This window comes from Chelonus insularis, unplaced genomic scaffold (genome assembly GCF_013357705.1).
Source record: "Chelonus insularis isolate UGA/USDA-ARS -01 unplaced genomic scaffold, ASM1335770v1 contig_23_pilon, whole genome shotgun sequence".
Lineage (NCBI taxonomy): Eukaryota > Metazoa > Arthropoda > Insecta > Hymenoptera > Braconidae > Chelonus > Chelonus insularis.
Window position 1 is genome coordinate 955534 of NW_023276443.1, and position 23677 is coordinate 979210.

At 30.5% G+C, this 23677-nt stretch overlaps 1 protein-coding gene across 1 annotated transcript in view; it reads left to right on the forward strand.

The window, feature by feature from the left end:
* The window catches only part of nAChRalpha1 (nicotinic acetylcholine receptor alpha1), a 154121-nt gene that overhangs the window by 55686 nt on the left and 74758 nt on the right, over positions 1 to 23677 (forward strand). The window contains exon 2 of the mRNA XM_035079209.1: positions 8824 to 9099. Within this exon, the coding sequence (XP_034935100.1) occupies positions 8842 to 9099 (258 nt within the window). The 5' untranslated portion in view covers positions 8824 to 8841. The remainder of the gene's footprint in view (positions 1 to 8823; positions 9100 to 23677) is intronic.

Sequence of the window (23677 nt, forward strand, 5' to 3'; positions counted from 1 at the left end):
AGCAACAATGCAATGGTTCTGTTTGAAATCCATCTAACATTGTGCGATGTTTGTTCACCCTTTCATCCTGACCAGGCGAGTAAAGAAGCATTTGCAGTTTCTTGAACTTGGTATAACTCAGCCTTTAATCCGTCATTCTGCAACGTAAGTCTTCTCCTACTAACATTCCCCTACATTCAAGTGCTTCAGAAAAGTCTCAACGATTCCATCGACCATCGGATCAGAATCTATACTCTTTGGGCAAACTATTCCTCTTGGAGTCGTTTACTCACTCTCTTATACTGCTTGTATCACAAAGCTCATCGATAATACTTCTTGAACAATCTCTTCTCTGCTGAAAGTGCAAACCCTTCAGACGAATATCAAATTTGATACGTGAACTTGAGGATTGACTTTCAATTTTTGACTTACTCTATTGAGACTTTGGATATATCTAAGATGATCTTTGATCAACAAAATTTATTCCATTTTATTTGACATTCAATTCATTATAATCCTAATCATTCAGAAGTATTTGTCTGAAAGTAGAACTCCACCCTAAAATGGGGTTTAAACTTTTCTTATGGACTGGGGTTGCTTTCGAGCACTTTGTTTATTGTATTTCAAGTGAGGGGAGATGGATTCCAACCCTCATTATTAATTTCCCTAGAATTTATATTTAGTTATTCCTTCTTATTTTCTGCTTATACTAGCCCGTGATTACTTATTTACTTAATATCCATAATAATGTGATTAATTGAATTAAAATTATACCTATGACATCTCTAAAGTCTTATTGATACTGTGTCAGCTTTTTTCTCAGGTTAGACTGTAGTAACTTCAAATCATTTCAAATTTTTCTCGACATACTGTGCCTTTTGTGTTTGTTTTTTCTTCTAAAAAATATTTATGAATATTCAGCAAAGTAGTATACACATCGGAAGACAAAGATTGATAGTATAAGCATTGCAAATCGTAGTGTTTTAATTTAAAACACTTCTAACATTTGAGGTTTGCAGTGAGTGCATTAATAATTGTATAATAAATAATTTCTCTTGTCTACTCTTCTGAGGTGCATGACATGGAGAGAAGTTAGCTGCTTTAGTTTGATTGCAATTTTTATTTTTATTTCTAACTAAAACGAAAATTTCTTATGAATGGAGTCAATCACTAAAGATAATGGAGAAATAGTCAAGCTTTCAATAATATTAGAAACTTCGCCCACGATAGGACGAAGAGCATCGATTTGAAATTGACGGGAGCTTTCGAGGAAAGGCGCGTGACGAACGCGAGATTGCCGGCAATTTACAGGTTTCCGGAGAGTTTCCGGAGTTGGAATGATTCGCCAGGGCAGACTGCGGTTGAGGAAAGTGATGGTAGTGGTGGCAAGGGACTTCGGTAGGTTTGGAGAAATGTACAGAAAATGATGGGGCAAAGCTTTTCTCACAATATTCTCACGTGCCAGCATTACTTTTGAGATATCGTGAATGACGAGTTTCGATGAAGAAGAGTCTCTTTCTCTCTCTCTATATTATTCTCTCTCATAGAAGAACTCATGAATCATTTATTATAAATAATCACATTTATTTTTTATCTATATTTCTCGATAAAAATAACAGTTCTACTTAGAGAGATTCCTTTTATAAAATGCTTTCAAAGTTATTTCGGATTGATGTATCAATTGTTCTGTCGTTGTAAATTTTACAGAATTTTATCGAAATTTCTCTTTGATAGCGTGACTAGACTGATAGATGGATCCTTCTCAGAAGATGAACATATTAAAATGATTAAAAACCAAAAATTAATTCATTTAAACTGAATTCTTGTATTTTTATTTATTCCTTATTTATTTTCCGAGCTTGTTTTGTTTGTTAATTGCATTTATTTAAACAAATTAGTACAGCGGTAAAGTGGTTTTTTTTCCAAAAACAATACCGCCATTCAATTTCAAACAATTCCTTCAACATTTTTTGTCAGATTTCATTTTGTTAACGTGAAATCGTTATAAACAATTAAATAATGTCAATTAATGTCACAGTACGTAAATTAAATGTTTATAGAAAAAAAAATATAAAAATTTTTTCAATAGAAATTGATTTAATATTTCCAATGTTTTTTTTTTACATAAACTGGAATTTTTATTCGTTACTGTGTTTACTCTAGATCCTAATTTTTTCGAAGTGAAACCCTTTATACGGCATTATATTCAAATTGATCACGCTGTAAATCTAAGTGAAGTGTAATTGCTTCACTCTCTCGAGAATAACTACACGCAGAGAAATGCATAGTAAAAATTACCCTGAATTTTAGGGTAATTTCGTGACATTGCAGAGTGAGGATAAAAATTACTATATATTGTAAAAAAAATCCAAATAATAACTACGGAAACTTAATAAGAAAAGAAAATGTTTATTATAAGATTGACAGCTATTAATTAATTAAAGAGAAGACGTCCAGTCAACTCAAGTCTCAGTCAAAAACTAGAGATAAACAAACTCTCTCCTCGTTGCTATAAACATTCTAATCGTCAAGCAACGTCAACAACTTACAAAACTGTCGTTAGTCTATTAGTCATTAGATGGCGACATATAATTATTTTACAATATTATAAAGAAACAGTCAAGGTCGTAATTACATTTCCATTCAAGGAGATGAATGGATCATTGAGATCCCAGATAATGCAAATTTACTTTCTTAAACTGAATCAGTGAAAACTATTGCGATTCAGTGAATATTCACTGACTGCCAGTGTCAATCATATCACTGAAAAAATCAGTCATTGGATTGGCACTGGATATCAGGGAATATTCACTGAATTACAATAGTTTTCACTGATTCAGTTTAAGAGAGTAATAACTGCCTTCGATCTTCTACTCAAACTTTTTTACGTAATGAATGTTCTATTTCGTCAAAAATTGGAACATTTTTACAATTTTGTGGCATTATACATTTGTAAAATAGGAGTAAAACCCCACAATGTAGTTTTTTCTCTGCACATTAACATAAAAAATATCGATATTAATACTGATACGTAGTGCAAATCATGAGCAGAGGAAAATATAAAAGTTTATATTATTAGTTTTTCATGTCATTAATCACCTAAAAATTGTTATCAATGTTTTTATATGTATACTTCAAAGTACTGCAATATAATTATTATTATTTATTATTTAACAATATTCCAAATTTTATTCTTTCAATACTTTACTTCTGATAATTCAACTGAAATCATTAGTACATTGAAATTTGACTGAATTTATTTACTGATTCAATCAGCATTAAAATTACTATCGTTTTTCAGTGGTTGTAACTGATCTTTCAGTATGTGAAAAAATTACCGGTTTATTCAGCAGATTTTCACTGTTTCGCAGTCATATGATTGGTACCGTAAAGAACAGTCAATATTCAATGGTTTAATTTAAGAGAGTACACATTGTAAAAATTACTAAACTGCACAGTAATTTTTACAATGTGTATAGTAATTCTTAAGGTAAAATTAAAATAAAAATTGCTATGCAATTTAGTAATTTCTACCCTCACTCTGCAGTGTCACGAAATTTTCATAGAATTCAGGGTAATTTTTACTATACATTTCTCTGCGTGTATAAATCATGAACTATTTAATTATCATCATTTCTTCATATATAAGAATTTCTACTTTAGTCAGTGTCCCATATGGAAATATATATATATATATATATTCAAATATATTTATTTCTAAATATATTATAATAAAATTTTGTGGCCAAATCCTTTATAATTAATTATATAGTAATATTATTAAATATATTTATACAGTATATTGTAGAGAAAATTATGCTGATTAATTTGATATACATATATGGGGCGCGGAAATTGTTCCTTCACATATTTTTTCAAAGTTGAAAATTTAGATAATGCAACCTAAACTAAATAATTACCCCTATATTTTTTTAATTTAATCATACAAGATTTAGCCAAAAAATTATATTATTATATATTATAATATATTTTTTTCCGTATGGGGTCTCCCATGACATACACTTATTTGTTTTATTTATTACTCTATTCGTACATTAGAAAATAAAATTATTGTAGGAGAAATCCAAAGTATAGCTGAAGTAGATTGCTTACCTAGTAATCCTTATGCCTACTTCAATTATCTAGATAGCTGCCACTATTATCTCAATCGTATGAGCTAGTGATGTATTGCTATAGTAGCAATCCTGTGTATTATTAGAGTTTAGGTAGTTAATCTGAGCAATACGGTATTATTCCTATATCTATAAATTTTTTTTTAGTATAATTTGAAATCTAACAACCAATTTACGATGAAAATTTTATCGTCTGCCTGTCTATCAATATAATTTAATGGACCTTGACTAATTGTAAGGATTAGAGTATTATTTCTATAAGTAAGTGATTTTTGCTCCCTTAAGAAGACATTTATGAACCATTAACATAATGAACAGTCACATATATTTTTCTTAGCATTTTTTGATAGATATAAAAACAAGAAAGATTTTCATGATCGTATAACGAATGTAATGTCTTTGGGATTGACATAAATAGACGTCATTCATTTTTTATTGAGTAGCTTTTCTTTCGGAATCTAACAATTTATTTCAGTGTCAGTAGACTTACCACGATTGATAGCAATAATTCAAAGTCACGCGAATGTCTCGCTACAAAACCTACTGTTAGTGTATACACTGCAATTTTTGTTTCTTTTGCGTGTCTAGTTTTACTTTTGCATGGCTTCCAGAGTTATTGAATTTTTTTCTCGATTATTTTCTTTTTTTCTGTATATTTTCCTAGCGACGGAAAGCAAGAAAAAAAAATGCTCAGCCCGGTGTAACAAATGTGCTTGAACCCTCGTTTCTCAGTAGATTGAATGATTTATCGTGTGTAACTTTGGAAAAATAATAAAAGAAGAGAAGAAGTGCTGCAAGTCTCTGAATAGGATAAATGCATTCACGGTAATCAACTCTCAAGTTAAAATAGATCAAATAATTAATCATTTATAATTAAAAAAAATTGAAAAAATTTTACTCATAAATATTGATCAAAATGGAATATGATTCTGTTTGAAATGGAGATCATTACTAGTTTTGGTAATGCAACTATTTCTTTATAGACCTTTCGACCTGCTTTGGATTCCAAATGCTTGATAAACCGGATACGAAATTATATAATTTTTAATTTTCTTATAATTAATTACCGAAATTTATTTTCATAATTTCTAGTAAACCGCAATTAGTTATAAAAAAAACATGGAAATTGTTGAGTATGATATTTAGGCATGCTTGTTATCTAAAGGCTTGAATAAATAGTACCGGAATTGCTTAGAGCTAAATAAAATAGGTAGATATTCAGCGAAACATGAGAGATAACGGTTACGTTTCCGTTATTTTAAATAACAGATATGTGGGACCTAAACCTGATGACAGTCGACGAACCACGTAAATGTATTTCGCACTGGCATGGATGCCTGATCGAACGACGATCCTACGTGGGTAATCGTGTTTTACGGTGACTTTGGTAAACATCGCTGGTGGTTACGGCTGGGTCATAACACAGAGAGATAGAAATAGACATGTGAATGAATAAAGAGAAAAGACAAATGCGGTATAACCACGCTTGGACATGATAAATACAAACTTGTTCAAGTACGACATTTCCAACTCGATTGATATATCTGATGGGCAAATAACACTCACGCTTTTCGTTCAACGGATTGTATAATTTAACGTCCAAAGAGTCATACAAATTTTCAAACTGTAATTACCTACATGTAAACACAATATTTTGTGGCCCGTTGTTCTCAAGTACATGTGCTTGTATTTCACATGTTCATAAAATTGGCACACTGGAGAATTAAAATAATTATACATGAAATTCACTCATAATCCTCAGGATTTGGCTTGAAAATGTTGGTAATTGTTTTGAATATTACTAGTAAAACATATTAAGACTTCAACATCAAAGCAGGTGAATAATAGATATAGATGAGACAACAAGATTTTTCTAACATGATGAACGAACTTGGCTCGGATCATTCTCAATAGAAAAATTACACTAACTTCCATGAAGTAGATAAGCTTTAAGTCAAATTGATGGATACCAAATGTAAAAGTGAAAAAGTTAATAATCACAGTTCGATCTACTAGAGGAAGTTCAAGTTTTACACCAGTTTACTCATCAGAGACTTGCTCAATACAGATGAACATATCAGTCTTATTGTCTATCAGAACAGTTCAGAAGCAATAATTTCTCTGATATCAATAATGATAGTCATTAGAATATTCTGGTAGAAATAAAGACTGGTCTATTCCTGGTTTGAACTTGAACCAATGCTAAATACATTATTAAATTACACAAAAAACAATTAGAATATGTTATCTGATCACAGTTAGTTGGCCAATGGTAGATCCAAGTTCAAACAAAGATAAAATTGATATATAGTTACCGATAGGATAATTTTACAATTCATTAGACTGGAGAAGAAGGTTTTAAAAGGTGGTGGAGATAGGTGAAGATAGTGTAAATTTGTAAATTTTCAGTTGTTCTCCAACGACAAAATGGACTTTAAATCTTCTAAGGATGCATTTTAAATAGTTTATTCAACTTTTTCCATCAAACGTTCTAACAGAGTTCTTTTTTGTGGCTTTAAATAAAGTCGATAAAGTGCCTTGAAAGTTGAATTCAGAATAAGTATTCCGATATTTTGTTGAGTTTATTGAGCAACTGGTCAGAAAGAGTCTCCAAGTCAGCTGCTAGCAACAAGATCGAGCTTTAGCTTTGTCTATATAGAGTACACTTGAATGCATTGCATTGAGTTTATCGCGATTGCTAACCGATCGATGATTCTGTCCACCTAGATTCCATGGTTCAAACTAGCTCATCCCCTTGTTCAACCCGTAATCGCATTCCATATGCGACAAGAGACTAGAGATAAACAGAATTCAATTCTGATTATTGTTTAGTATTTTCCTTTAGATAATCAAATATATATATACTATTTACTCACTATATTATTATCAAAGAAAATAATGTTATTTTGTTTACATTCCATGATAATTGCCACCAATTTCATGAAAATGAGACAACATCATATAACTCGATATTTTGAGCTTTATCTCCAGAGCCAATTCCGGGTAGGCAATGATGTAGAAAATTAGATCACATATATACAATAGTTTAAATTATTGATTTATTTAAAATAGTCTGTTATGATGTTCAGACTAATGAGCAGCAGTTAAGAATTGTTGGGTCATGATAAATTGATTCATTTGATAATAATCTAAAAATGAAGTCAACTTTTTACAACTCAAGATAAACATTTCATAATTTTAAACGCAAAACACTTATTTAAATTACAGCAAATTTTTGAAAAAAAAAAAATTACAAGCAGAGATAATTCATGGCTTTTTTCATTTGCTATTAAAGGTGAATGGAAAAGCAACATTAATTTTCACTAGGTTTCTTGGTTGTCTGAGAGCTACATTGTGAATTCACAAATGAGAATCTTTATGGGTTTTTCGGACATTTCTTCATAAATCTGCTAGGGAAAAAAGTGTGAGAAGAGACGAGAAAGGAAGAATAGAAAGAATAAAAAGAGAAACGAGTAGTAGTTAGAAAAGAGTAGCTGGGTGATTGCCAGAGTCTCGTGGGCTTTTTCCAGTTTTCTCTTTCTCATAGAAACCATCCTTTCTTCTTTTAACAGTCTCGCCGCAGACTTCATGGAGATGCAATAAAAAAATTCACGCTCACGTATTTTCCCACTTAAAAAGTAGATCAGTCTTACGTGATATGAATATACCCATTGATAGAGACAGAAAAATTTTCCAGCCCTTTTCTTTATTTCATTATATTCATTTCCTTTTATTTTTATTATTATTTTATTTTTGTCCCCACGTGCTCTCGAAAGCTATACCATTTTTAAAGTAAACTGAATGTTACCACTAAACATTCTATCCTGTGTTTTCATTCTTGCAATCTTTTTTTTAAGTTGGTTTACAACATTGGAATTTTTTACTGTTCTTTTATGATTATCTTCATCATGCTCTTTTATGTTTCATTAAACTACTTATGCCTTAATATGAAACATAATGCTGGAAAGAGGTAATAAACTCATGACTATTTCACCTAAATTTTGACAACATTTCAGTAAACCAGATTGACATGTAATTTAAATGAGTTGTCAAAACTCTTATGTTCAAAGTATTAATTAGAGAGCTATTTAATATAGCAAACTTTATTTGAAATGATAAAAAATATACAAGCCTATGTGTCTAAAATAAACTTGTAGTGAATTAGTTCTTGAGGTTTGATGAATGTCTGAGTTTAGTGTAAAAGCAAGTCAATACCATTCAGGATGCAAATACATGGTTCTGAAAGGGATGATCTCAATTTGGTCAAGGCTTGAAGGTAAACTTGCTAAGTTGATCTGATCGGTTGTTAGTGTTAGAGAAATACAAACACCGTTATACCTGTCAATCTGGCGTTCTTACTTCTGCTAATCAGTTTGAGAAATTCAATTCTCTAATCTTTGTCACAGCTTATTTACTTCCACCCTAGACTACAAAGTGTTATCACACAAAGTAATGATGAAACGTACGTTTACACTGACATTGAATTTGAAATCATGGCGATTAATTGACACTAATGTTCTGAGAGATATTGATCAGGAGTACTGGTTTGAAACAAGTTTCAATGTAGTATATAATTCAACCAACAGTTGAATAATAATAGATGAAATAGGATATCTCTAGTGGTTTGCCTGTATGATACTAAATGTCTGTAACAGTAATGCACATAAATGTCATGATATTTGATCTGGATCTTTGTGGTTAATGTTTCCAGGGGTGGACTCGGCGTACGATGGTCAGAGATGCTTGGGCGGACTACGGTGGGAAAGGCTGGTGGGGATGGTGGTCCAGGCTGGGCGGATTGTTGGCCATGGCTTTTGCTATGTCTTTGTTTATCGCGTCGCTGCCAGTTGCGACTGCCAATCCTGATTCCAAGCGATTGTATGAGGACTTACTGTCCAACTATAATCGACTCATCCGGCCAGTTGGTAATAACAGCGATCGCCTCACTGTTAAAATGGGACTACGTCTGTCTCAACTCATTGACGTCGTAAGTAACAGTTGTTTTTTCATTACGTGCTTTTATTTTTTTTTTTAAACATTACTTATGTTAAGTATAGATAATCTTTATTCAAATCCAAGCATAGATCAAGGTCCAAAAGACTTTCTGATTTACATTTAGAACTTTGATTTTGAAGCAAAAGTGACTCATTCCTGATCGAACATTAGATAAATCTTGAAAATGTTGGTCCATTATTGGATCAGTAATCGGCAAATCTCATCTCCTTATAGGATTGGTCACTTTAGTCAGCTTTAGATTAAGTAGTTCAAGTCAGCGCTGGACAACGCTTACTTTTGTTACTCCAACTACTCGCCAGGTAGCTACGGTTATTGTAAGAGTGAGAATGTGAACACTAAGCCAAGGCTAAATTTCCATAAATCTTTCTCTCTTTACTCCAAAAAAGTCAAAGCTTGCCTAGCCTTGGCCTAAGTTTAGTTCATCATCTTTTCTTGATGACTTCTCTCTTGTAAGTATACAAGACCTGAATTAACTGAGGAACCTCTAAATAACATTTTATTTAGATAGTTTTACTAGGTCTAGGAGACTCTCCAAGGTCCATTTATTCAAATCTGCTTTATATCATAACTAATAGTCATGATTGATCCTATTAAAAAATTTAAACATGTCAAAACAATTTTCTCCCATTTTGAATCAATGAAATTCTGCTGGAAATGAATTAATTAAGATGGAATGTATATAATAGTCTTTTTTTTGCTAGCAGTGCCAACTGAACTTCAGTTATGTTATTAATAATAAAAAGTTATTTGGATATTCGGCATAAATAGATATTTGGAATGAGATTTAATAGCTTTTTTGGTGGAAATAACTTAAGTTCAGTGGAGAGTTGGCCACAAATGACACTACGATGCAAACTTTGTGGATACTATGAGCGAATACTGGGCATTCGAGTTAACGAATGTGTTACAGATTCGTTGGCTTGAATGCATCGCAATAGTCACAGCCGTTTCGCATCAGACTAGCGGGGTGCGGCTTTTCACGCTTACGGTTGGCCGCGTCGTCGGCTTGGGTTTATTCGGTCTCGACCTCTCCAAGCCTCCTGGTCTAGAGTCTAGACTTGGCGCGCATGCAGAAGCTGAATCGATATTCGGTGAGAAAGAGGAGGAATATACTGATACTTTTGCTTTACTATGCTGTTCAGCACATAGATGTGGCATTTGTACACACAAAGAATACATTTGCGGCGAGTGAACGACAGTTTCACTATGTATACCTACATGCATGTACTAGGTACAACATGTACCACATATAGATGCTTGTAACTTGTACTTTGAGCTACGCTTGTCGACTTTGCTCGCCGAAAGCTCGAAAATTCTATCGACATTTTGGTGGAAACGTAACGACGTGAATCAAATTGGTATTTCAACAATATATTCTTTGCTACTTTTTTTCTCCATTATTTTCTACAGTCGAGACTTGGTATAAAGAATCTATCGTTTTTCTCAGACTCCAAATCATCTTGGTACGTCAATGAATGTAACGCTTTGGTATTGATTGTTTGCACGTTTGATTGAATTCGAAACAATTACTTTTTTTCTAAATTCAATTAAGGGAAAAAATTAATTTAAAATAAATCAAAATCAGAGCAGAAGTTTTTTTATAATATTATTTTTTATTCCATTTCAAATCTATTTAACTTATTAACACCCATAGAAAACTGGATAGGAATAAAAAAATTCAATTTAAGGTATATTTGAAGGGTTGATGGAGAAAGAATCTCATGAAAATATTGAAATTGAAAACTGTTCTCTCACTTTCTATTATTTAGGATGATTTTTAATAGTTTGTTTTTATAAAACATTTTTTTCTTTACCATATTTTTTTTCCTATTCATTATTTCATAGACAATTGGTTGATTAATAATAATAATTTATTTACTGCTTTGAGTTAATTTATATTAATAATAAATTTCTAATTAATTGTACATTTTATTGATCATAACTGGCTAATAATTTGTCACAAAGCCATTCATTATCTCAAATTTCATTTCATATTTATCAACAATTTAAAATCATTAACTATAGCCAATTCATCAACAAAATGTGAACCAACAAAATTGATTCAGGTTTAAAATAGTTATAAATTTTTAATTTCCATCAGTTTTCTTTCTCTACAGATTTATCCACTCACATAATATTTAATGGTGGAATCAACTGGAATTACTATCTTAAGGATGAACAGAGATTCCCTTCTGATTTTCAGTTGAACTTAATCCAATCTAACGGCCATGATTCAGTGTTGGTTTACCGTCTTAATTTTTCCCAGCTGGTAAAATTGTATTCTTTTTCTTCAAGCTGTTATTCACTCTTTTATACTGATTTTATTTCAGTCTTTCTCTGCTTTTGAAACTTCAACTTGAACTGACTACTTGATCTTTCATAGACTAATTACCTCTCAATTCTATCTACCCAGTATCTAACGAACGCTTTTGCGACTAGCACCTGTAGAAACTTTCTCAGTGTACCTGACACCAATAGCAACGTTTTAACATTGAGACATGGAAGGCATCAATCACACAACCCTTCTCATATCCAATCATTTTCATTCAAATTATATATCAACTTTGAAACTATGACCATAGCTCTAATTAACTTATTTCATGTTTTTATTTGTTTGAACTTTGTTGAATTAATTTTCATCAACTTGAGTTACATGACTTATCAGTTGTAATGTATCCATAAAGTATAAACAATATGAATAACAATTAATAATAAATATAGTCAGATAAAGATTGATTTCATTTATTATAGATAATGAACATGAGAATTATAGAAATTTATATGATATTCTAAAAAAAAACTGATTTTCTTTTACACAATAATTGATGTAAACGATTGTCAATTATCACGCTTTGATGATTTAGAAGTAAGGATGGTTGACTGGCTATTTTGATTATTCAATTGTGGCTGGATAGTCCCAAAAGACGTTGAAAAAACCAATATTCAACGCCGTAGCCATTCACGTACCGATGAGGAGATTTGGACTCAATAGTTGCACTTTAAAAAGCCAATAATTTTGTCCCAGTGGTATTGAATGTGGAATGGCACAGGACTTCATTCTGGTGAGATGCAGGATACCAAGAAAGTGAGAGTGTCGTGCTTGGACCAGAAGTGACGGAGCAACATTCCTATTCCTCATTGGTTTAATTGGATTATCCTCAACTTGATTAGAGCAGTTGATTCTGAATTTAATTAATCATCATAAATAAGGAACTGGAATAATATATTCTGCTATTGTTCACATTTGTGCATTTATAATGATAACTGTTTCTAGTTTATTAATATTAGGCCAGTACGAACTTGTTCATTTTTTCTATTAACGATTTAATGTAGAGGACAATCAAGTGATCTGCTTGTTCAATACTGAACTTGACAATGAACCAAGCCATGGTCAAATTTTGAATGTCGATGCTCAAGATACCAAGCTTGATCCAAGTTTGGTCCAGTGATTAAGCATCAGCAAAGCTAATTTAAGTTTATCTCTAGGGATTCGGTGTTACTTTGATAACAAATACTTCAGGTATAATTAAAATCAACAATAATATTAGGTGTTTATAATAAAAAGGGATTTTTTCTAAATCTTTGAGTTATTTAGAAGAAGCCTCAGGTAATTTTTCGTGCTTAATATTGAAAGAAAAAATATAAGGAGACTCGAACCGCAAAGTGAAAAAAATGAAACGTTAAAGGGAAAGATAAGATGATACAAAAAAAGATCGCACACGGTTCGTCTTTTGAGAAGCCAATTAAAAAGCTCTCTTCGTCTCTAGAGTACCATTAAAGCGCATAAAATCCTTTCCCCCTAACGTTAACTATAACTTCAGAAGAGAACACGTCAACGTATTTTTTTTTTTGTAGGAAATAAATTCTTTGCCACAGCGTAAAAAAGTAGAGAGATAAAATTACAGAGTCAGATTGCTTCAATCATTGGTGTGGGCTAATGTGGACGATAACGAAGGGATATTTTAGCTCGTTAATCCAGGTGTCGAATGTTGGAGAGTTGTCTTTCTTCATTAGTTAGATTTATCCAATAATATTTTATCTAGAAGATATTTTCTAGCCACATGACAGCTTCGTTACACTAGTTTATCGATAGAGATTACTTAATCCAGAAAACTTTTGACAATTTGGTTATTTTTTCGAACAACTTTGTGACACGATGAAAGTAACGTAGATAGTTTTGGCCATTACAGGCTAGGATTTAGAAGTTTTACGAGGTAAAAGTGATTGGGGAAAACAAGTGAGTAGTGCAATTACCCATAGCAGAAGGATAGGATCGAGAGAGGACTTGGACGAATAATCGTTTTCTCCCCCTGTATCCGGCGACCTCGGGTAATTAAGTTTCCTGTGGCTTTCACGGACCACCGCCCTCGAGTTTGGCTTCCAATTGCAGTAACTAGCACCGGCATGTTCGTGGCCTCAGTCACTCTTCTCTTGCTTCAATCTCCTGGTTATTTATCTACCTCAAAACTTGAGCTATTGATAATTTCTAGACTTACAGGTCCCTCTTTAAATGATCTATTTTAGCAGCAAGTTTACTGACATTGCAATTCTAATTGATATAGAGAAGTTGGGAGACCTTTCAGTTTGAAAACTCAGCATTTTAGAACAGCAATTAGATGGTAGTATTATCTTATTGGTTGGGTAGTGAATGAATAAATAAGCAATTGACTTGTCATTTAGACTCTTCTTCTTTAATTAAAAGTTATTTAATTGTCAGGTCAAATTAATAAAAGGTAATTTATTGAGATATTCTATTACTTAAGGCTTGTTTATTGGTTGATGTTTATCAGCTTCAGACTTTGATGACGATTTAGGTCGACCCTTTTCTCTTTGTCTTGGAAAATAGACCTTTTGCTCTAGATTATAGCGCCCAGAAGGTAGTGAAACTCATTGCATGCTCTCAGGTGTAAGCCAGTAAACTTGAGATGCTCGTCGGTCATTTTATCGACTTCTCACAGGTCAAAGAACATCCTAGTGATCTCAACGTTGGGTTGAATAACTCGTGGCTGCAGTCACTTTACTACACTGGCGCAAGCATATTTCATCTTTATCTTTTATCTTCCCCTTTCTTCCAATCCCATTTTCTTCCTCTATCATTTTCTTTAAAGGACGAAGATGAAGTCGAAACTTTATCTCTTCATCAAAAGAGCTAAAAAGTATTTCAGAATAATTTTTTGTTCACTTGTTGTAAAGATTTCTTCTTCTTTTTTTTGTAACTATTTAAAATGAAAAAGATCAAATTATTGACAAAATTGAAAAAACAGTTGGGCAAAAAATTGTAGACATTTAGACTTTTTTTTTGTTAACATGTAAACTACATTGACACAGTCTGCTTCTAATGGTCCTGATATATAATTCGAATTTCCTGGCTTAACGAACTATTGGAAACACGAATTGAATGTTATAGTTGCTGTTGAGTTTTTTGCACTCGTTTCACAAGAACCTAATTGACACATTCGTGCTTATTTAAAGCTCTCTGTTAGTCTTTGCCTTTATCTGCATTCGTATTATTCTGGAGATTTTTTTGTTTTATCTGGTTATTTGAGTACACTCTGAAGAACCATTAAAAAGTTTTTGTGTTATGTGTATAGGTATACAAAATATGTACATATAGATTTTCATGTCTGACGACTCGCCAGTTCTCTGTAAGGTAAAGTTCTATATAACATGGTGTTGTCATCATCAAACTCTGAAGCCATTCAACTGAGAAACAGGAAGAAGCGAGTTGGTCGACGCAAACCAGCCAACTACAAGACCAAGCTTGCGAAAGCAAAACGAGCTTGTGATTGCGCTACCTGATATTCTCCTGTCTCTGCTTTTCTCATCCCTTTGTCCTCTGAATAAATATATTATAAAGGTACAACTAAAGATACATCAAAATTGCTTTACATACATATTTATTTATAGAAAAAAAAGTAGGATGAAATGTCGAATGGAAAGTGAAGATACAACCTTTAATAGAAATTGGAACAAAAGTGTTTATTTATTTTAAAAACTATCAAATAGATTTAACATAATATTAAATTTAATTGATCTTTCATGAAAAAAAAGTATATTAATTGTTATATTTTCCTTTTATCTGCTTCATTGGTTCTCCACTTCAATAAATTGAATGTTTAGCTAGGGAATGATTTGACCATATTCGTTTTTTATTTCATCTCTTTTGGGTCAATGTACTTGACCCAGTTGTTTCAATCCGGTCATTGCCCTCATCAGCTGATGCTTTAATATCTTTTTTTATATGATATTCTAGCATAAATATTTGTCAAGATGAACTTTTATTCAGACTTCTAACTTTGACCTTTTTAAATATTTTAATTTCCAAAGTATTCAAGAGTCCCTGCTAGCAAGGATTTTTTATTCCGTTTGCTCAGATTCACTTTTAATATTGCATTAGACAATCAACCTTTAGAGAATTTGAATTATATTTAAGCTGAATCATTATTAGAACTAAATTCATGCTGTCAAAGGATAGGATAATTCAATTCTAAATAAACAATTCATAGACTTTATTGTTTCAAGATATAAGATAATAAGTGAAGTATATTCAGCTAAACCAATACAAATCTTCTATTCAGGAAAATACTTTATGACCCTTTTGATGTGAATCAAATAGAAGACTTATGTCTAGCTACTAATTAACATAATTAATTTATTTTTATAATTAATGTTGTGAACTTTGATCCTAGCGTTATCATCTCTAAAGATCTAGGTATAGAAATGATCAGGGGTATCATGAGATAGCTAAGCACAAACTACATACTGCTGATTGGCTCAATGACATCTAGATCATCAGAAAGCTCAAGAAGAATTTCAATACGAGAAACCTACATAATAATCATTTCTTTGATAATTAAAATTCTCTAGCTACTTACCTAGACTATGAGTTAGATAATATAGGGTTCCAAAGAAGTTTTCTGTTTTGTGCTATTGTTTCTTTGCAAATAATAAGAATGTGATACATATGTGATGTCATAATTTATTAAAAGGGCATCTTAAAGATCACTGCTTTTTAGCCTACACCTAGTGCAATAGTTGGCATGGAGTAAGAGGTTGTTGCATTAAGATTTAAAAATAATAATCAAATATTCTTTTCGTTTAAATAAATTAATAAATGGGATAGAATTGATAGGGATATTTATTAATTTATTAAATTAATGATCAAATTATAATTTTGAAATACTACAAATATTAATATAAATATGAGATTGCACTTTCTTTAGAAAAATTAAATAAAGATAAATATTAAGACTTAATTTTAATATTTAAATCTAATTTGTATTTCTTTAATTAAATAATGATCACAATTAATTATTCAAAAGAACTTTTATTGTAAACAATTTACCACGTCTCAATATTTTGATTGTCGGAACTAAAGTGTCACTTAAAGGACATTTTCGGTTGTTGCCAGCAGATAGCAACATCCCTTCTATTACCTTTTTAATTGAATAATTATATATTGATCATTTATTTTAATTGTATACCTGGCTTTACCAGGTGTTTTACAATACTTCCTCCTTATCCCTACGATCGGGATCCTACGCGCACTCTCTCTAAATCCCCCCTCCCCCCTCTACAGGCTCACCACTTCCTACCTACCCAATAAACTATTACCCACATAGTCTATCGGATTGCGTCTGCAGCCGACTTACGCCCTAACCATTGTATCGCATTTGCACGAGGACACAGGGAAACTGCAGAAAACCTGTGTCGATACAATCGGCTCTCCGAAGAGACCCTCTCACGGTGGCCCGAGAAAAACCATATAAATGATTTTGTCCCGGCCGGGAATCGAACCCGCTACCCATGGCGCGTCAGGCTGACGCTGTACCCATTAGGCCACCGTGTCGGTGGTTAATTAATTGAATAATTAATTTTGATTGGTTAATATAAAATTAATAATTTTTTAAAAAATTTTCTTTTAGTTTGTAATAGAATATTTTTGCGAACAATGTATCTAACAACATTTTATATTTCTTTAAATACTAAATTACATTTGAAGCATTGTTAAACGTAATACAAATCAATATAATATTACTTAATGTTCATGTCTTAAAATAAATTTTAATTCATAGTTTGTTAATAAAAATAATACTCTGATTCAATGTTGAACTATGGATGAGAAAATTATTATTCCTTTTAAAGTGGCTTTATTATATACAAAAACACTGTAGAAGATAAAGAAATTAATGAAATTATTTTATTCATTTCAGCAAATTTTATAATTAATAGAAGTAGAAGTATTGAAGTAATATTAAATACTAAAGCAGGAGTATGCTTTTCATTTTTTGTTATAAAGTTGAATGAATTATCGAACAATGATATTTAAAAAAAAAAAAGAGAATTTTTTATTTAAATTTGATTACATATTCTGTCAGGCAAGCATCAGTGAGTTTGAATGAAATAATTCTTTGAGATTAATTTTTTCTTTAGAAATTCTTGAGATCTTGGTATTTCTTTAATCGAGCTTTATATTGTGATGTCTTGTTTCCCTTTTCTATTATTATGTTGCCAAGGAAGCTTTATTAAATTTGAAATTGAATGAAATCTTTTGCTGAAATAATTTTTTCTGTTTAATAATTTTCTATTGAATGGAGTTGATGTCAAGAAGGAAGTTTAAACTTTGGTGTATAAAAAGAAATAGGATTTATTTTGTTATTGTACGAACAGATGATTTATTGCAGGCTGAGACTGTTTCTCACAGATCGTTAGACAACACAATAGTTGAGCCAAAGGACTCAACCAACTATTGCCATAATTTTCCATTTTTACGGCGATTTTACTGTTCACGGATGAATAAATATTTCTGATAAACAACAAATTCTGAGGCCGAAAAATTGGTATTATTTTGGAAGTTTTATTTGCCTTTATCCAAGTATTTTGCGTGCTTTTTCTTCATTTCCGTTATTTTTTATTTTTTTACTCTGATTTTTTTTTGCTTGACGTAATCTTGGCTCTACTCGTTTCTCTGGTCTCCTGAGAATAATACCATGTCCCTCTCTTCATTCCCTCCTTTATACGTATTCTTTAGATCTTTACATCACTATTTGTCGTGGGATAGTAACAAAAGAGACAGTGGTATTGTTTTTATGTGTTAAATTTTTTTTCTAGTATATTGAAATAGAAAAAATTAAGTACTCAGACAACATTCATTAACTATATTTGTGCTTTCTAAAATTTTTCCTTCCAATAAAAATCATTATTCTTGGATATAAATCTTTTTTTTTCTTTTATTCGCTTCAACTGATCTTGACAGTTGATTGAAAGTTTAAATTTTTATTAAAAGTATTATTCCACTCTTATTGACTGGATATAGAACTCAATCGATATTGATATATGAATATAAATATATTTTTTATTTTTGCTTTCTTTTATCAATAAATATAATCATCAAGACAAACCATTTGTAAAGTCACGAGAAATGATATTTTAAATCGGACAAAAAATTAGCATTATTGGACGATAGGAAAATGTCTTGTTTTTTTCATTTTGTGGAAAAAATTCGAGAATTTCCAGTCAATTCATGATTACAGTTCAATGGAATACTCGAAATTTTTTTTATTAAACGTTTTTATTATTAAATTATTAACAGAAGCTTGCATTAAAGTCAGTTAAAAAAAATTTCCTGTGAACAAGAAAGGTTTTTTTTAATCTTTAAAATCGAAATTTTTAATAGTCGCAATGAAATATTTTATTGTCTAACAACTTTTTTGTTGCATTTGAATTATTTTGAATAAAATACTCTAGAGTATTAGTTCATTGCACTCTGTTCATTGAATCCAGCATATTTATTACTTTCAAACACGGTCTTTTTTAACATGAAAGAAGAATTAATCGATTGAATACAACAATTTATTGGAATTAATCGTTATTTATTAAGACCTATAGTATCTGAAAAAAATGAAAATTCTCTCCAATAATTAGTCGAATATAGTTTCTATTTAAACTTATCATAGTATTGAAATAAGTGATTAAATTTTCCAAGCAAAATATTATTTAATTGAATGAAATATTTTATTGCAAATATTTAAAATTTATTTGATTAATAAAAAAAATAAATACATTTCCATATGACAAATTTTTTTCTCAGAGTATCAAACAAATTATTTTTATGTGTAATCAAATATTTGAATTTCATTAATATTATTATGATTTTTATCATTTCATATGAGTTAAAAAATTTCAAATGAATGAAGAAAATGAAATTAAAATACAAAAGTAGTTCTTTGTAAAATATATTATCATGCTTGAGAAAAATAAGTAAAATAATAGCTTTAAGTTTCGGAGTAAAAGCGTAAGAATATTAATGTTAGCATAATTTGAATGTATTAATGTTGTAGAGTAGTTTATTAATAAATTTTGTAAATAAGTACTGATATTTATACACATTCAAATCGAATTTATACGTTTTTGAACAAAATATTTATTTTATTAAATATTTTCAGAATGTTATTTAAAATAATTAAATAAAATAATTTTATGATAACAAATTATGATGAAATTTCAAAATATAATAATTATTCCACCTTAAAATCTGCGCTTCGAGATTAAACTTTTAACATGAATTAACTAAGTGAGTAAAGTTGCAACATGTTTACCAGATGTCAAAAACAATTTTCCTCTACATTGTTATTCACAACTATAATTATGTGTTACATACAATTTTCTGTTTTATATTTAATTTAATTAGTGCTATTCTCTCCAGTAGACACATTCTCCTTCTATTTTATTACATCATGTCACCTTTGTATTAACTACATTTTAAATAACAGCTACACTTCATCATAACATAACATAAAACCAACAACGATTCCTTTTTCTCATGTTCCTGGCTTCTGTATCACCAATAAGGGGAAAGTGTTTCATATGAATTTATTTTTCTTTCTAAAAATTGAACATCAACATCAATGTTCCTATAAAAAACTTATCTCCAAAGAAATAGGATCCTTTACTCTTGATCAAGTTGATCTCCAATGAAGCAGTGATTCTAAAACAAATATTCCAAACTGAATATGCATAATTTAATTGTCAAGGTAATGTGATAAATTTATTATAATATTTTTGAATCACAAAAGAACAATACTAATAATTTTGTCGTGAAAAGTTAGTGAGTATAGTTACTAAAAGTTCTCTCATATGCTGCTTATTCCACTTAGGAAGTTCAAGTTTCCCTAAGTAACTTCGTATCATGAGTATCGAGTTTATTAGGTCGCCAGTATATCTGAAGGAATTTATATACACAATTTACCCGGCTATATTTCCAGATACTTGAACAAGAAGTCAATAAAATTACAAGATGATTTAATCATATTGAATGATTATAACATAAATTAAAGCCCCTAAATAGAATTATCTTTTATTGCACAATCTTATTAAATTTTTAATTATTTCGATCTAATTTGTGGTTTTTGTAAGATTTCCTTCGTTGGGCTTTTCCAACTTATTATAAAATGTGGGAAAAAAATTTTTTTAATGAAGACGAGAAAATACAATTGAGATAAAGACTAAATTTATGACAGCTGATGAAGGATTGATGGTAGACTGGAAAGAAAAAGAAAAAAACAATAAACTTCATTTGCTAATGAATTTTAAAAAAGAATACTGAGTGTTCGTAGCTCTGTATAAAGAGTAGATTTTCATCATAATAATTCAATTTAATCTCTCTTTCTTTTTTGCTACTTTCTCTCTTGACTTTTTTGTTTACATTTTAAACCAACCATAGTCTAGAAGCAATTACTGTTATTAAATGAGCTACTTTGTTTACTATTGAACGAGTAGATGGTTATAATATAATTTATTACAAAATTTCATTTTTAATATTAAATTAAAAAATTTTATTCTCATTCAGTTCGTGTTGAATAATTGAGATCCATGTTTTTTAGAATCAACAACACGTATTTTATTTCCAAATCATAAAATAATTATTTTTCATTTTTAAATAATTTTTAAACTCATTTTATTAAAGAATAATTAAGTTTTCTTTAGTTTAAACATATTATCTGTGCACAGAGTAAGTTTTAACTGCTAAAGAAATAAGTTTTCCAGACTTTTAAAAAACTAAAAATGCTTATAATTCTCTTTTATAATCGCATTTCAACATGAGAGAAAAAAATTCCCAATTACTTCTGTAGAAGTTATGAAACTTTTCTTTAGTTTAGCCAGATTCGATTTAAACTTCTCTGTAACTAGTCTTGTCATTATGACTTACTCAAAACATACACCGGATGGATGTTTCATCAGTAAATGCAAACGAGCTGTTGGTACATGGCTATTTCAATACTTTAGACACCCTCAGAAACTATCTAATTTCTAGTTAAGGTTAATAGCCTGTGTGCTTGAGAAGAGTCTTCCTGATAACTATGGAGTATTTGAGCAAAATTTAATTTATTTCTGACTCAAAGTTGCTCATATGTTGCTAGTAGTATGATAATAAACGAATAAAATCAAGTGAAATATAAAGGAAAAAGGAGAAAAGAAGAAAAAAAAGTTAAAATTTTTTTTTATCAATACCAGAACACGAAATTCGTTTAAAAAGAGTTGTGTACGATGCCTAGAGTTATACAACAGGCTTGCAAACGGCTGTAGTCATTCTTTATAGCCTGAAACCCTACACATTTGCCCACATACCAGTCTGTGTTTATTGGATTTTGCTACAGGTCGATCACTTTCCAATTTTTATTGCTGAATTGCTTTTAAGGAAAAATTTTGTAAATCGCTCTGAAAATTCTCAGTTATCTTTAATTGAAGTTGGTTCAAATATTGTTTGATTTCCTTTTATGATGCAAACAAAAATAAATTTTTGTTCTTTTTGATAGAATAATACTATTTTCAATTTTCCTCTCTTTTATTTTGAATTATTTCGATGACCTAATAATTGTATAAGCCATATCAAGGCCATAAATATTTCAAATACGCAGATTAATTAGAAAATAATAATAACAATCATCATCATCATCATGGGAAAGTGAAAATTTTTTGTTATCTTGTCTAGTTGTCGAGATATTGATACGCAAAATTTTGATCTAACATATACTTTATTTTGAACCAATATCATTAAAGAGTTTATTTCACTCTGAAAGTACATTATAATAAGCCACAAAATTCTGTCTTTTAAAAAAAATCGCAGCTTCAAGGCAACCATTCTAGTGTATAACTAGAGGATCCAGGTTCGATTCTTGGTTTCATCAATAGACTTTCTCCTGAGAAGTACAAACGGAAGACTCTTTAAAGAGCATGAAGGATCTGGAGAAGTATGATATAATTAGGTATTATTAAATATTATTTTTGAATCATGTTTAAATTCCTGCTAGTTACGCTTCGAAAGTTTGAAATTGAGAATAAAAAATATATATTTCTAATCATTTTATTGGAGGCTTAGCATTTTCTTTATTTTATTCGAAATCTAAAAATATCCTCTACCAAAAAAAATAATCTTCTTAAATTTTAATTCTGTTCAGGACAAAAAATTAATCGTCTACGAGTTTCTGTCGAAATTTAGTAAAATTTGATAGAACGAATATTAATTTTTTCCCTATCTCTCTGAAAATTAAATATTTTTTTATGAATTGATACTTAATTTATCTACCAGTTGATATTCTCAACTACACCTCAATGATCCAAATCAAAAATATATTTTACAATATGATTAGTTAAGGATTTAAGCAGATTAAATGATTCGAAAAGGTTGTTTTTAGTGGTAACAATACAATTGTTTATATGCAGAGAGCTGTAAGTCTCGTAAATGTCGTGATGTAGGTGCTGCTGGAATCGTGGGTTATTGAGCGGTCTAGACTGCGTGAAACATCCTGTAGATTTCACTCTACCCACGCAATCGAGGCATGTGGTGTTTGAATGCAGCAACACATCTACATTTGCTATTTGTATCTATTCCATTCTCTATATTCTCTGTGTGTAAGTACACCCACTATAGTCATCCCTTCTTTTCTACAATTCACCATTCCTTTCTTTGTCTCTCTTTACTTTAAAGTCTAGTTTATACATAGTAAATGGTATGGTTTATATATCTAAATACTTCATGCAGCTGATTTTGTCGTATATGTATGCATTCTCCTCCCTCTGTTCTGCCCCTTTTCTACTACTAGACAATCAAAATGTTGAGCACATCCGATTAGATATGCTCTTCTGTCTTTCACAGTCAGTGCATATAGTTTTCAATCGAATAAATTCGTCAAACAAATCCCTCTTTCATCTTTATTTTTATATTCTTATTGCAAATATTATTTTGATATGCTAACAAGTAGTGTACACAATGATTTTTTTATCCTTTAAACGTCTATAGCTTATTGGTTATAAATGGGTAGAAAAAGTAGAGTTATAGAAATTACCTGATAGAAAAGAGTACAATTTACCTTGCAAAAGAGAAACTTTGGGATGCAATGACCGCAATTTATTGTTCAACTTGTAGTGGAGGAATTGTTATCCCTTGTAGCAGAGTACATTCCACTCGAACAAAAAATGTCGAAAGGTCCTCTGGCGGTAGAAAAAACAAACACGATAAAAACACTAATTAGACGTACAGTTGTATGCTA